Source organism: Nerophis ophidion, linkage group LG05 (genome assembly GCF_033978795.1).
Source record: "Nerophis ophidion isolate RoL-2023_Sa linkage group LG05, RoL_Noph_v1.0, whole genome shotgun sequence".
NCBI lineage: Eukaryota > Metazoa > Chordata > Actinopteri > Syngnathiformes > Syngnathidae > Nerophis > Nerophis ophidion.
Window position 1 is genome coordinate 5,204,326 of NC_084615.1, and position 16,704 is coordinate 5,221,029.

Here is a 16,704-nt window from a genome sequence, read left to right on the forward strand (position 1 = left end):
ACTAGTTTTAGGATAACAGATGGAAAATGCTGGGTCATCCCGTTCCGTGTCGGTTCTGTTTATACATAACAGTGAGACAGGCGGTGTGAAGGGGGTTACTACAGTCGAAGCAGAGCAATTTCAGTGTCTACTTCGTCCCACCTATTCCTTGTGGGTGCCATCTGCATTATAAACAACAAAATCTAATATTTCTTACGTGTTGTGTTTTAAATCAGTGCTTTACAATATTTATGAATACTGACTCAACACTGCGTTCTTGGAGTTTGTTTTCCAAAGAGAAGATGGTAATAGCATGGTTTGATGTGCATGAGTGACAGGCGAATCGTGCTTTCACCATTGCTTTTTGGTGGCGGTCAGCACCAAGACTCTGTTTTCTGAATTGGATGGTAATGGCAATGTCTTCAAGGCTATTGTGGAAGGTTCTGGTAGTTCCTTTAATCTTAAAATCAAAAATGACAAACAAAACTTCGCCCAACACACAAAGGAAATACAAGTTTATCGCATTAGCGTGGAAGCCCATCCTTCAATCTATTTTCTACCCTTTATTCCCTTTGCGGTTGCGGGGGGCGCTGGGGCCTTTCTCAGCTACAATCGGGCGTAAGGTGGTGTACACCCCGGACAAGTCGCCACCTCATCACAGGGCCAACACAGATAGAGACAACATTCAAACTCACATTCATAGGTTGCCAATCAATCTATCCCCAGGTGCATGTCTTTGGAGGTGGGAGGAAGCAGGAATACCCGGAGAGAAGCCACACAGTCACAGAGAGAACATGCAAACTCCACACAGAAAGATCCCGAGCGCAGGATCGAACTCAGGACCTTCGTATTGTGAGGCAGACGCACTAACTAACCCTTCTTACACCGTGCTGCCATGGAAGCCACCAAACCATTGACTGTCACTTTGGATTATAATTGCTTTCTTGTCTCCTTACTATCTTCTTTAGGAATTTTTTCCAGCAGCCCAGGTGAGAAAAACGTCTACTTATCTACACGCAGACCACCTTTTGAACCAGAGGTCACATCAGAGTTAAATCAATTGATTCTATAAAATAAAAGGAACAAAAACAAATTATTTTCCAACAGGATATATCCATCCATCCATCTTCCTCCGCTCATCCGAGGTCGGGTCGCGGGGGCAGCAGCCTAAGCAGGGAAGCCCAGACTTCCCTCCCCCCAGCCACTTCGTCTAGCTCTTCCCGGGGGATCCCGAGGCGTTCCCAGGCCAGCCGGGAGACATAGTCTTCCCAACGTGTCCTGGGTCTTCCCCGTGGCCTCCTACCGGTTGGACGTGCCCTAAACACCTCCCTCGGGAGGCGTTCGGGTGGCATCCTGACCAGATGCCCGAACCACCTCATCTGGCTCCTCTAGATGTGGAGGAGCAGCGGCTTTACTTTGAGTTCCTCCCGGATGGCAGAGCTTCTCACCCTAAGGGAGAGACCTGGAAACTCATTTGGGCCGCTTGTACCCGTGATCTTATCCTTTCGGTCATGACCCAAAGCTCATGACCATAGGTGAGGATGGGAACGTAGATCGACCGGCAAATTGAGAGCTTTGCCTTCCGGCTCAGCTCCTTCTTCACCACAACAGATAGGTACAACGTCCAACAGGATATATATTTACATTTATTTCCACTTAGTTATTTACAGAAAAAAGCATCTATTGATTTTTGTTAAATGTGTTATATACTTTATCACTTTTCTACCTTCGAGGTAGGACTGGGCGATATATCGTTATAAACGATATATCGCGGGTTTGCGATATAGAAAATGACTATATCGTAATATTAGAGTATATGTTCTCACGCAGTTTCTTTTAGATACGGGCATTACACTACAGGCGTTACTCACTCCTTCTCATCTTTCCTTCTCACAGAGACGTAAACAAGCCAGCCTTCTTACATACGTCACATACTGTCGCGCGTGTAATGGATTAGATTTATATCGCGCTTTTCTATTGTTAGATACTCAAAGCGCTCACAGAGAAGAGGGAACCCATCATTCATTCACACCTGGTGGTGGTAAGCTACATCTGTAGCCACAGCTGCCCTGGGGTAGACTGACGGAGGAAGCGTGGCTGCCAGTTTGCGCCTACGGCCCCTCTGACCACCACCAATCATTCATTCATCATTCAGTCACCAGTGTGAAGGGTGAAGTGTCCTGCCCAAGGACACAACGGCAGCGATTTGGATGTCAATAGGTGGGAAGCGAACCTGCAACCCTCAAGTTTCTGGCACGGCCGCTCTACCCACTACGCCAGGGGTGCCCATTACGTCGATCGCGATCGACTGGTCGATCTCACAGGGTGTGTCAGTCGATCTCAAGCCAGGCATTAAAAAATAGACATAAAAATGAGCAATCATCAATCATACCAAGACTTCACTTTCGTCAGTTGTTTGACATTCTCGGCACCCGAGGATCTTGTGAGATGACGCTGGCTGCTGCGAGCTCATATTTAAGAAAAAAATCCCTAACAGGGCGGACGCAGAGAAACACATTTTATTTCTAGAGACTCCGTACCTACTGTCAAAACTCTAAAGACCGACTGCACACTTCCTGTCTTCACCATAAAAGACCTGTTTCATCCTGCCTGTGCTAACAAAATAAGAGTCTCAGAAAGCTAGCGTGCACAAGCTAGCAAGCTACGGAGTTTGATGCCAATGTATTTCTCCCCCGCCCTCAGCGACCGCGTTCTCACTTGCTTGCCCACCCGCACACTCACTGACTGCCAGACATTAAAGGGCCACACACATATGCTACTCTCATAACAAAGTGTTTAAAAACCAGTATGCAAGTTGGACAAATGAGATGCCAAATCCAACCACTTTCATGTGGTATTGGACAGAAAGGAGGACTTTTTTTTTCCCTCCATTTGAAAATGCGGACGTTATCAGCACCACTGTCTAATTCCAATCAATGCAAGTCATCAGAATCAGGTAATACACCAACTTATATTCTCATCTTCATGAAAGAAAGGAATCTATGTGTGTTAAACATGCTTGTATTATCATTAAACACCATTAACTTGTTAACAAAAATGTCTCTTTCATAAATAAATAAATATAAATGAGGTAGATCTCCTCGACTTGGTCAATTGAAAAGTAGCTCGCCTGCAGAAAAAGTGTGAGCGCCCCTGCACTACGCCATGCCGAGCAGAGAAGTAGCAGCGTGGCTAACGGTAGCTGAGGCAGGTGGTGCAAGCGGAGCAGAGCTTGTGACATTACGAGAGAGAGATAAGGTGCGAAACTGATCACAAATGGAGGAAGAACAATTAACGTATTTTCCGCGCTATAAGCCGCATCTAAAAACCAAAAATTTTCTCAAAAGGTGACAGTGCGGCTTATAACCCGGTGCGCCTTATATATGTATTAATATAAATATTTATTTTCATAGAGTTTAGGTTTCGCAACTACGGTAAACAGCCGCCATCTTTTTTCCCCGTAGAAGAGGTAGCGCTTCTTCTTCTACGGTACGCAACCGCCAAGGTAAGCACCTTCCCCCGTAGAAGAAGAAGCGCGCGGCTAATCCGATTCATTTCATTTGTGTGTTTTTGTAAAGAAGACCACAAAATGGCTCCTACTAAAAGACACAGGTACAACGCAGAATTCAAACTCAAGGCAATAAGTCACGCAGAAGAACACGGAAATAGAGCAGCAGCAAGAGAATTAGATAGATAGAGATAGTACTTTATTTATTCCGTCAGGAAAATTACAATTTTCAGCACAATCCCATTCAAGATGAGACAAACATTACAGGGAGACAGAACAGGATCGCTGACGGGTCTGCCGGCTTCCAGCGCCCCTTACAAAAATTGAACATAAATGAATCAATGGTGCTTAGGTGGAGGAAGCAACAAGATGACCTGCGCCATGTAAAGAAGACAACAGAGTTTGAGGGAACAAAGCAAGATGGCAACAGTTGGAAGACAAACTGGAACAGTGGGTAGTTGAGCAGAGAGCAGCAAGCAGAAGTGTCAGCAACATCACTATTCCAATGGAAGCAACAGCGCTAGCAAGCCAACTTCACTTAGATGATTTTAAAAGGTGGTGCTTCTTGGTGTTTCCGGTTCATGAAAAGACGCAATCTCTCCATCCGCACACGGACTACTATTTCACAGCAACTGCCAAAAGACTTTCAAGAAAAGCTGGCTACTTTCCACGCATATTGTAAAAACAAGATAGCTGAAGGCAGGATTCATGGAACTGCCGGACAGCAACAGCGACACTGACTCTGATGACTTCGACGAGACGGAGCCCGCCATTTTGGATGCCGTATTCGCCCAATTTTTTAATTCAGACACCGAAGAAGAAGAATTCGAGGGATTTATGGATGAGGAATAACTTCTGAAGGTGAGCTTTAAATGTTTATTTTGTGTGCTGTGACATTAACGTTCGAGCAAAGTTGAGTTATTGATGTTGCTATTGCTCTGCAATATTTTGAGTGTTACTATTGTTGTGATTGCACATTTGCACACTGGTTTGTATTATTAAAGTTGGACTGACCTATCTGACTGTTTTTTTGACATTCCCTTTAGCGCAGCGTGGGCGCAGCTTATATGTTTACAAAGTTTTTAAATATGCCATTCATTGAAGGTGCGGCTTATAACACGGGGCGGCTTATAGCCGCGGAAAATACGGTAATGGGCCCCAAAAAACAGCAGGGGGCCCATCATCTGGCGGTGGTTTGGCTTCAAGCGGGAAGATATTCAGCAGACAACAGCAATATGCAAAGTATGCAGAAGAAGTGTTACTACAAAAAGGGACTAATTTGTTCTTTCATTTAAAAAGTCACCCGTGAGAGAATGAAGAGTATTTAATAAATACAGTTTTGCTCAATTGACTTATTTGTGATTTCCCTCTCTGCATGAAAGTTTAAAAGGAGCATATATTAATGCAGTATGAAGAAGAATGTTTTAATGTAGACACATAGAATCATCATACTGCTGATATTATATGCATCAAGTGTTCATTCAAGGCTAAGGCAAAATATTGAGATATATATCGCGATATGGCATAAAAATATCGCAATATTAATAAAAGCCAATATCGCCCAGCCCCACTTTGAGGTACTCAAAGCGCTTTCGCACTATTTCCACATTCACCCATTCACACACAGACTGATGGCGGGAACTGCCTTGCAATGCCCTAACCACGACCCATCCTTGCTTCAGGGCACATTGGACATGACTAGGATGGCAGAAGCTAGGGATCGAACATGGAACCCTTAAGTAGCTGGCACGGCCGCTCTACCAACCGAGCATCGCCTTCCCCCGTTGCGGCCCCGGTTCTCTGGTAAGCCCTGTCCTGAACGGCAGACTTACCTTGATGCGGAGGGATTGATGGATGTCTGCAGCGAGCTGTCCTTTCCACCATTGCAACTCCCTTTCCATTTTTTCCCATCCAGAGAAGACTTCCAGAATCGAGTTGTACCTCCTGAGAGACACAAGTGTTTGATTTTGTTATTCCGACATGGTTTATGAGACCTACATGTACTTCTCACAGGCGTTATGTCTTTATAGGTAACAACTGAAAACCTCAAGGGTATTTTAAAAAAACCTTGGAATTTTTCACCAGTACATTTTAGGCATATCTTGAGGTTACTTTACATTTGTTTTTTGATTTTCAAGCCATTTTGCACAAACGCCATAAAACAGTAGTAATGGGGAAATGCTGTGAATCAGAAATATATAAATGATAAATAAATGGGTTGTACTTGTATAGCGCTTTTCTAGCTTCAAGGTACTCAAAGCGCTTTGACACTACTTCCACATTTACCCATTCACACACTGATGGAGGGAGCTGCCATGCAAGGCGCTAACCAGCACCAATCAGGAGCAAGGGTGAAGTGTGTTGCTCTGGACACAACGAACGTGACGAGGTTGGTACTAGGTGGGGATTGAACCAGGGACCCTCGGGTTGTGCACGGCCATACTCCCACTGCACCACGCCGTCCCTATCAATCAATCAATCGTTTATTTAGGGACAGCGTGGCGCAGTGGTAGAGTGGCCGTGCGCAACCCGAGGGTCCCTGGTTCAAATCCCACCTAGTACCAACCTCGTCACGTTCGTTGTGTCCTGAGCAAGACACTTCACCCTTGCTCCTGATGGGTGCTGGTTGGCGCCTTGCATGGCAGCTCCCTCCATCAGTGTGTGAATGTGTGTGTGAATGGGTAAATGTGGAAGTAGTGTCAAAGCGCTTTGAGTACCTTGAAGGTAGAAAAGCGCTATACAAGTACAACCCATTTATTTATTATTTATTTATTTATATAACCCTGGATCACAAGTGTCTCAAAGGGCTGCACAACCCACAATGACATCCTCGGTTCAGAGCCCACATAAGGGCAAGGAAAAACTCACAATCCAGTGGGACGTCGATGTGAAGGACTATGAGAAATATTGGAGAGGACCGCAGATGTGGGTGACCCCCTACCTCTAGGGGAGACCGGATGCAATGGACGTCGAGTGGGTCTGACATAATATTGTGAGAGTCCAGTCCATAGTGGATCTAACATAATAGTGAGAGAGTCCAGTCCATAGTGGATCTAACATAATAGTGTGAGAGTCCAGTCCATAGTGGATCTAACATAATAGTGAGAGTCCAGTCCATAGTGGATCTAACATAATACTGAGAGTCCAGTCCATAGTGGATCTAACATAATACTGAGAGTCCAGTCCATAGTGGATCTAACATAATAGTGTGAGAGTCCAGTCCATAGTGGATCTAACATAATACTGAGAGTCCAGTCCATAGTGGATCTAACATAATACTGAGAGTCCAGTCCATAGTGGATCTAACATAATAGTGTGAGAGTCCAGTCCATAGTGGATCTAACATAATACTGAGAGTCCAGTCCATAGTGGATCTAACATAATACTGAGAGTCCAGTCCATAGTGGATCTAACATAATACTGAGAGTCCAGTCCATAGTGGATCTAACATAATAGTGTGAGAGTCCAGTCCATAGTGGATCTAACATAATACTGAGAGTCCAGTCCATAGTGGATCTAACATAATACTGAGAGTCCAGTCCATAGTGGATCTAACATAATACTGTGAGAGTCCAGTCCATAGTGGATCTAACATAATACTGAGAGTCCAGTCCATAGTGGATCTAACATAATACTGAGAGTCCAGTCCATAGTGGATCTAACATAATAGTGTGAGAGTCCAGTCCATAGTGGATCTAACATAATACTGAGAGTCCAGTCCATAGTGGATCTAACATAATACTGAGAGTCCAGTCCATAGTGGATCTAACATAATAGTGTGAGAGTCCAGTCCATAGTGGATCTAACATAATACTGAGAGTCCAGTCCATAGTGGGGCCAGCAGGAGACCATCGCAAGCGGTGACAGGTCAAGACAGGACAGAAATATAGAAACTACATAAATGCTGCAGGATAAAATGGCTACAAATGCCAAAAACCGAAAGCCAGAAGTCCTTGAGACAACTGAGTAGGAGAACATCTGCAAGTTCACTGGGTGAAGTGAAGTGAATTATATTTATATAGCGCTTTTCTCTAGTGACTCAAAGCGCTTTACATAGTGAAACCCAATATCTAAGTTACATTTTTTTAAACCAGTGTGGGTGGCACTGGGAGCAGGTGGGTAAAGTGTCTTGCCCAAGGACACAACGGCAGTGACTGGGATGGCAGAAGCGGGAATCGAACCTGCAACCCTCAAGTTGCTGGCACGGCCACTCTACCAACCGAGCTATACCAGAAGTTAACAGAAGTTAACCTGGCTAGCAGAGGAGCCAGACCTTTGATTGATTGGTTGGTTGATTGATTGATTGATTGATTGATACTTTTATTAGTAGATTGACAGTTCAGTACATATTCCGTACAATTGACCACTAAATGGTAACACCCCAATAAGTTTTTCAACTTGTTTAAGTCGGGGTCCACGTTAATCAATTCGTGGTAGGGCTGAGGGCTGTCCGTCTTTAAAATGAGACCTATAATGATTTTTCTCTTTTCGGAATTATAGATTTAACAATGTTATGTTAGGCCAGTTGTTCTCAACCTTTTTTCAGTGATGTACCCCCTGTGAACATGTTTTTAATTCAAGTACCCCCTAATCACAGCAAAGCATTTTTGGTTGAAAAAAAGAGATAAAGAAGTAAAATACAGCACTATGTTATCAGTTTCTGATTTATTAAATTGTATAACAGTGCAAAATATTGCTCATTTGTAGTGGTCTTTCTTCAACTATTTGGAAAAAAAGTTATAAAAATACCTAAAAACTTGCTGAAAAATAAAAAAAAAAGTGATTAAATTATAAATAAAGATTTCTACACATAGAAGTAATCAACTTAAAAGTTCCCTCTCTGGGGATTGTAATAGAGATCCATCTGGATTCATGAAGTTAATTCTAAACATCCATCCATCCATTTTCTACCGCTTTCTCCCTTACGGGGTCGCGGGGGGCGCTGGCGCCTATCTCAGCTACAATCGGGCGGAAGGCGGGGTACACCCTGGACAAGTCGCCACCTTATCGCAGGGCCAACATAGATAGACAGACAACATTCACACTCACATTCACACACTAGGGCCCAATTTAGTGTTGCCAATCAACCTATCCCCAGGTGCATGTCTTTGGAAGTGGGAGGAAGCCGGAGTACCCGGAGGGAACCCACGCATTCACGGGGAGAACATGCAAACTCCACACAGAAAGATCCCGAGCCTGGATTTGAACCCAGGACTGCAGGACCTTCGTGTTGTGAGGCAGACGCACTAACCCCTCTTCCACCGTGAAACATTTTCTTCACAAAAAAAGAAATCTTTAACATCGATATTTATGGAACATGTCCAGAAAAAATCTAGCTGTCAACACTGAATATTGCATTGTTGTATTTCTTTTCACAGTTTATGAACTTACATTCATATTTTGTTGAAGTATTATTCAATAAATATATTTACAATGGATCTTTGAATTGTTGCTGTTTTTAGAATATTAAAAAAAAATCTCACGTACCCCTTGGCATACCTTCAAGTACCCCCAGGGGTACACGTACCCCCATTTGAGAACCACTGTGTTTGGCAATGCCAAGCTTCAAATAACAGGCTTCATGTTTTTGGGCGTGAGCTAGTACGCAGTTTTGGATTCCTCTGAACACGGTTTTGCATTCTATTTTTTTAACACTGGGCCACATGTGACGTCACACACTGACGGCTGCACATATGTGGGCAGTTCTAATTCTTCTCTCCAGAACAAAATTAGGCATAATAATGTGTTAATTCCACGACTGTATATATCGGTATCGGTTGATATCGGAATCGATAATTAAGAGTTGGACAACATCGAAAAAGAAGCCATTATCGGACATCTCTTAAATTGATATCCTTGTTAAAAACATTTAAAGTGATTTAGGTATCCCTTTTTCTCCTTTTTTCTTCATATTTTTTAGTTTTAATACTCCCTGATTTCTTTCCTTGAACTTGAAAGTGCCTTGACTTATGTGTGGGTTATAAATGTATGTTTGTTGTTCAATGAGAAAAAAAAAAACATTTTAAAAATAAACATGATATAAGAGTGTGATTGTTGTCTGTGTTGGTCCTGCGATGAGGTGGCGACTTGTCCAGGGTGTACGCCGCATTCCGCCCGATTGTAGCTGAGATAGGCACCAGCGACCCCAAAAGGGAATAAGCGGTAGAAAATGGATGGATGGATCTTGGAAAATAATTCACAATAGTACAAAAGCCCTTAAATTTATATCCTTTTTAAAAACATTTAAAGAGATTTAAGCCCTTTTTGTCTTTTTTATATATATAGTTTAGTATTATTACTCTCCGCATTTGCTTTCTGATTTCTTTCCTTGATGTTGAAAGTGAATTAGTGAAGTGAATTATATTTATATAGCGCTTTTCTCTAGTGACTCAAAGCGCTTTTACATAGTGAAACCCATTATCTAAGTTACATTTAAACCAGTGTGGGTGGCACTGGGAGCAGGTGGGTAAAGTGTCTTGCCCAAGGACACAACGGCAGTAACTAGGATGGCACAAGCGGGAATCGAACCTGCAACCCTCAAGTTGCTGACACGGCCACTCTACCAACCGAGCTATGCCTTGACTTATGTGTGAGTTATAAATGTGTGTTTGTTGTTCAATAAAAAAAAACATTTGAAAAATAAACATAATCTAGTTGTGAATGTCTGTGTTGGCAATGCGATGAGATGACGACTTGTCCAGGGTGTACCCCGCCTTCCGTCTGAATGCAGCTGAGATAAGCTCCAGCACCCCCCCGCGACCCCAAAAGGGACAAGCGGTAGAAAATGGATGGATGGATGGATGGAATCTCAGTCTTGCTGATTGAAAAACAAGAAAAGATTGTTTTGGTGTAATTGCACATCTTAACCACCAGCAAAAAGGCATTTTTGTGTTTGTAATTGTTGCTTTTGTATGTGGAATGTGAGAGTGTACATGCGTTTTGGGAGGAGATCAGAGATTGGCTGAGAAATACAGCTGTGGAGATGTCCCCATTCACTATAGAAGAGACTGAATTTGGTATTTTTGTAAACGACTAACATAGAAATGTTTGTCAACATTACGCTCCAAGCAATATATTATCGGCATAAATGTCGATTTATGAAAGCAAGGCCTACATTTTCTAATTGGCTTAATGGGTTCTAATTTTCAATCAAATCTTGTAAAAGTATTATTGGTACAAAAGCCCTTAAATAAACATACTTGTTAAAATCATTAAATGTGATTTAGGTAGTCCTTTTTGTTTTTTTATACAGTGGGGCAAAGAAGTATTTAGTCAGCCAGCGATTGTGCAAGTTCTCCCACTTAAAATGATGACAGAGGTCTGTAATTTTCATCATAGGTACACTTCAACTGTGAGAGACAGAATGTGAAAAAAAAAATCCAGGAATTCACATTGTAGGAATTTTAAAGAATTTAATTGTAAATTGTGGTGGAAAACAAGTATTTGGTCAACCATTCAAAGCTCTCACTGATGGAAGGAGGTTTTGGCTCAAAATCTCACGATACATGGCCCCATTCATTCTTTCCTTAACACGGATCAATCGTCCTGTCCCCTTAGCAGAAAAACAGCCCCAAAGCATGATGTTTCCACCCCCATGCTTCACAGTAGGTCTGGTGTTCTTGGGATGCAACTCAGTATTCTTCTTCCTCCAAACACGACGAGTTGAGTTTATACCAAAATGGATACATGGATGATACAGCAGAGGATTGGGAGAATGTCATGTGGTCAGATGAAACCAAAATAGAACTTTTTGGTATGAATTCAACTCGTCGTGTTTGGAGGAAGAAGAATACTGAGTTGCATTCCAAGAACACCATACCTACTGTGAAGCATGGGGGTGGAAACATCATGCTTAGGGGTTGTTTTTCTGCTAATGGGACAGGATGATTGATCCGTGTTAAGGAAAGAATGAATGAGATTTTGAGCCAAAACTTCCTTCCATTAGTGAGAGCTTTGAATGGTTGACCAAATACTTGTTTTCCACCATAATTTACAAATAAATTCTTTAAAATTCCTACAATGTGAATTCCTGGATTTTTTTTTTCACATTCTGTCTCTCACAGTTGAAGTGTACCTATGATGAAAATTAGGGACCTCTGTCATCATTTTAAGTGGGAGAACTTGCACAATCGCTGGCTGACTAAATACTTTTTTGCCCCACTGTATATATATTTAAGCATTATTACTCTCCGCATTTGCTTTTTGAATTCTTTCCGTGATGTTTTTTTTTCCCCAAGATGGCGCTGCTGTTGGCAGGAGCTCTGTGCTCTTGTGTCATCCTTTTGTGTTTCCCTCTTGTTTTCATGTGTTATTATATATACACCGGTATATATATTTTTTTGCCTTTTGGTCCGGGACCCTTTGGGACTGTGTGACAAGGGGTGGCACTTTCGTGACATCTGCGGTGCTTTTTTGTGGACTTCTGGATCTGCCTCCCAGGAGCCTTTTGGCCATGGAGACCAGCTGCTGGGTCTGTGCCACACCGGAGTCTGTTTGGAGGGACTGGAGGAGATGCGGATGAGGGGACAGGGCTGCGGAGTTAGTACTGAGCGCCGGGACGGAGAGGCTTCGTGGTGTCGGACACCTCCGTCTCCTTGGACGTATCCTCGCTCATCCACGCGGACCGGACACTGGCCGAGAGTTGGTTGGCGGCCGAGAGTGGAGTCGCCTCTCTTGGTTGCTTTGTTGGGTCTGCTCCTGTCTCTGGCCATGCTCCCTCCACCCCAGCGGACGATGGCGTGGAACACCACAGAGGCCACGACAGTGTATGTTTCTTTTAGTTTTTATTCATAGCTGTGTGTAGAAGTGGCTGCTTTAATGTCGTTCATGTCCTTTGTGTTCTTTGATGTTTCCCTCTTACACACAGGTGAGAGGGATGTGTACTATGGCTATGGGTTGTTGTTTTTTTCCCTTGGCCTCAGTCTGGACCCCCTCTCCAGGGGCCCAGGCTTACACCGATTTTTTAATTTTATTTTATTTTAATCATCTATTTTTTTTGTCCCATTCCCCACCACTTGATTACCTGTATCTCACCTTTTTTGTAAGGGGCGCTGGAAGCTGGCAGACCCGTCAGCGATCCTGTTCTGTCTCCCTGTAATGTTTGTCGGCTCTTGAATGGGATTGTGTTGAAAATTTTTATTTTTCTGAAGGAATAAATAAAGTACTATCTAATCTAATCTGATCTAATCTTAGTATTACTCTCTGCATTTGCTTTTGATTTCTTTCCTTGAAGTTGAAAGTGCCTTGACTTATGTGTGAGTTATAAATATATGTTTGCTGTTCAATAAAAAAATAGAGTGTGAATGTTGTCTGTCTATCCATGTTGGCAATGTGATGAGGGGACGACTTGTCCAGGGTGTAAACCCCCTTCTTCCGCCTGAATGCAGCTGAGATAGGCACCAGCGCCCCCCCGCGACCCCAAAAGGGAATAAGCGGTAGAAAATGGATAGATGGATCTTGGAAAATGATTAATAGTACAAAAACCCTTAAATTGATATCCTTGTTAAAAACATTTAAAGTGATTTAGGTAGCCCTTTTTGTCCTTTTTTAAAAATATATATATATATTTTAGTATTATTACTCTCCGCATTTGCTTTTTGATTTTTTTCCGTGATGTTGAAAGGGCCTTGACTTATGTGTGAGTTATAAAAGTATGTTTGTTGTTCAATAAAAAATAAATATAACAAAAGAGTGTGAATGTTGTCTGTCTATCTGTGTTGGCAATGTGATGAGGTAACGACTTGTCCAGGGTGTAAACCCCCTTCTTCCGCCTGGATGCAGCTGAGATAGGCACCAGCGCCCCCCGCGACCCCAAAAGGGAATAAGCGGTAGAAAATGGATAGATGGATCTTGGAAAATGATTAATAGTACAAAAACCCTTAAATTGATATCCTTGTTAAAAACATTTAAAGTGATTTAGGTAGCCCTTTTTGTCCTTTTTTAAAATATATATATATATTTTAGTATTATTACTCTCCGCATTTGCTTTTTGATTTCTTTCCGTGATGTTGAAAGTTCCTTGGCTTATGTGTGGGTTATAAAAGTATGTTTGTTGTTCAATAAAAAATAAACATAACAAAAGAGTGTGAAAGTTGTCTGTCTATCTGTGTAGGCAATGTGATGAGGGGACGACTTGTCCAGGGTGTAAACCCCCTTCTTCCGCCTGAATGCAGCTGAGATAGGCACCAGCGCCCCCCCGCGACCCCAAAAGGGAATAAGCGGTAGAAAATGGATTGATGGATCTTGGAAAATGATTAATAGTACAAAAGCCCCTAAATTGATATCCTTGTTAAAAACATTTAAAGTGATTTAGGTAGTCCTTTTTGTCCTTTTTTATATATATTTTAGTATTTTTACTCTCCGCATTTGCTTTTTGATTTCTTTCCGTGATGTTGAAAGTGCCTTGGCTTATGTGTGAGTTATAAAAGTATGTTTGTTGTTCAATAAAAAATAAACATAATAAAAGAGTGTGAATGTTGTCTATCTGTTTTGGCAATGTGATGAGGGGACGACTTGTCCAGGGTGTAAACCCTCTTCTTCAGCCTGAACGCAGCTGAGATAGGCACCAGTGCCCCCCGCGACCGCAAAAGGGAATAAGCGGTAGAAATGGATGGCTGAGTCTTGGAAAATGATTGATATAGTACAAAACCACTTAAATTGATATCCTTGTTAAAAACATTTAAAGTGATTTAGGTAGCCTTTTTTGTCCTTATATATGTATATATATATATATATATATATATTTTAGTATTATTACTCTCCGCATTTGCTTTTGGATTTCTTTCTTTGATGTTGAAAGTGCCTTGATTTATGTGTGAGTTATTAGATTAGATAGATTAGATAGTACTTTATTTATTCCGTCAGGAAAATTACAATTTTCAGCACAATCCCATTCAAGATCAGACAAACATTAAAGGGAGACAGAACAGGATCGCTGACGGGTCTGCCGGCTTCCAGCGCCTCTTACAAAAAAAGATGAGATACAGGTAAACAACAAACAAGTATGTTTGTTGTTCAATAAAAAATAAACATAACAAAAGAGTGTGAATGTTGTCTGTCTATCCGTGTTGGCAATGTGATGAGGGGACGACTTGTCCAGGGTGTAAACCCCCTTCTTCCGCCTGAATGCAGCTGAGATAGGCACCAGCGACCCCAAAAGGGAATAAGCAGTAGAAAATGGATGGATGGATCTTGGAAAATGATTAATAGTACAAAACCCCTTGAATTGATATCCTTGTTAAAAACATTTAAAGTGATTTAGGTAGTCCTTTTTGTCCTTTAAATGCGGAGAGTATTTTTACTCTCCGCATTTGCTTTTTGATTTCTTTCCGTGATGTTGAAAGGGCCTTGACTTATGTGTGAGTTATAAAAGTATGTTTGTTGTTCAATAAAAAAAAAAAAATACAAAAGCCCTTAAATTGCTATCCTTGTTAAACTCATTTGAAGTGATTTAGGTAGCCCTTTTTATATATATAATTGGTAAATGGGTTGTACTTGTGTAGCGCTTTTCTACCTTCAAGGTACTCAAAGTGCTTTGACACTACTTCCGCATTCACACACTGATGGAGGGAGCTGCCATGCAAGGCGCTAACCACCACCCATCAGGAGCAAGGGTGAAGTGTCTTGCTCAAGGACACAACGGTTGTGATGAGGTTGGTACTAGGTGGGGATTTAACCGGGAACGCTCCCCCCCCCCCCCCCCCCCACACACACACACACACACACACACACACACACACATATATATATATATATATATATATATATATATATATATATATATATATATATATATATATATATATATACACACACACACACACACACACATACATATATACATTAGTAACTATCTGCATTTTCTTTCCTGGATGTTGAAAGTTATTTGACTTATGTGTGTTATAAATGTATGTTTGTTGTTCAATAAACTACACATTTAAATTCCCCCCCTAGAGGGGGGGGGGTTGCCCACATCTGAGGTCCTCTCCAAGGTTTCTCATAGTCAGCATTGTCACTGGCGTCCCACTGGATGTGAATTCTCCCTGCCCACTGGGTGTGAGTTTTCCTTGCCCTTTTGTGGGTTCTTCCGAGGATGTTGTAGTCGTAATGATTTGTGCAGTCCTTTGAGACATTTGTGATTTGGGGCTATATAAATAAACATTGATTGATTGACATTGAATAAAAACATTTGAAAAATAAACATAACAAGAGTGTGAATGTTGTCTGTCTATCTGTGCTGGCAATGTGATGAGGTAACGACTTGTCCAGGGTGTACGACGCCTTCCGCCCGTATGCAGCTGAGATAGGCTCAAGCACCCCCCCGCCGCCCCAAAAGGGACAAGCGGTAAGAAATGGGTGGCTGGATAATAAAAAGTTGTTGCATTTGTGTTTATCAGCCACCGTGATTTCGGTTGTGCTGAATAAATATTGGTGACATTTTACTATAATTTTTGTACGTATTTATTTCCTATAAAAACTATATTTTAGCTATTTCCTGTGCTGGGGGAATTTAAATGTGTAGTTTAAGTAGAGGATGTTGTTTTAAAAAGCAGTGACGAACATTTTTGGTAGCTATTTCCAACATGTTAGCAGCAAGACAAGCTACACAAGTTAACGCGCTAAAAGACTAAAGAAATGAATAAAACACGGCGTGGTTCTCTAACAAAGCGGCACGACTAGAACACGGCCGAGTTGTGGTTTGAAACAACAACGTGTAAAAAGTGAAGTTTATCAAACGTGCGACTTACCGCTGCGACGGGAATGCCCGCAGACCTCTTTGTCTCAGTCCGACATCCTGACCGAGACAACTCCGCTACGGCGCAACTTTGACGGGAAAAAGCCTTTTTTTTTTTTTTTTTTTGGTTAAAAAAAAAAAAAAAAAAAAAAAAAGCCGGTTAGGAGAACTTCAACCAGTCAGCGCAAACGCCGCTGACGCCGACTCCAAGCATCAGCACGTTTCGCCCGCTTTGTTTGGACTTTATCTGGGTGTTTTTCTCCCGGCTGGAACAAAGTGGCTTGCTCGGCTGCACCAGCTGCTGCTCGTGCGCTTGACTCGGCGTGTGTGTCCTTGAAGAGCTGGGAGTTGTAGTCCTTTTACCGAGTCCGCGATTGGACTACAAGTGGCTGTTCAACAACAGCCGTGCTTTGCCAACGTTTTCTATCAAAGACATGTTTTTTTTGTTTTTTTTTCAAAGAAATAAAATAAAAACGTCACACGT

General features: G+C 42.1%; 1 protein-coding gene across 1 annotated transcript in view; it reads right to left on the reverse strand.

The window, feature by feature from the left end:
• Positions 1 to 16,569, reverse strand: part of ccnjl (cyclin J-like) — a 74,889-nt gene extending 58,320 nt beyond the window's left edge. Inside the window, exons 1-2 of the mRNA XM_061899766.1 lie at positions 16,234 to 16,569; positions 5,320 to 5,431 (exon numbers count right to left, since the gene is read on the reverse strand). Of these exons, the coding sequence (XP_061755750.1) occupies positions 5,320 to 5,388 (69 nt within the window). The 5' untranslated portion in view covers positions 5,389 to 5,431; positions 16,234 to 16,569. The remainder of the gene's footprint in view (positions 1 to 5,319; positions 5,432 to 16,233) is intronic.
• Positions 16,570 to 16,704: the final 135 nt, after the last annotated feature.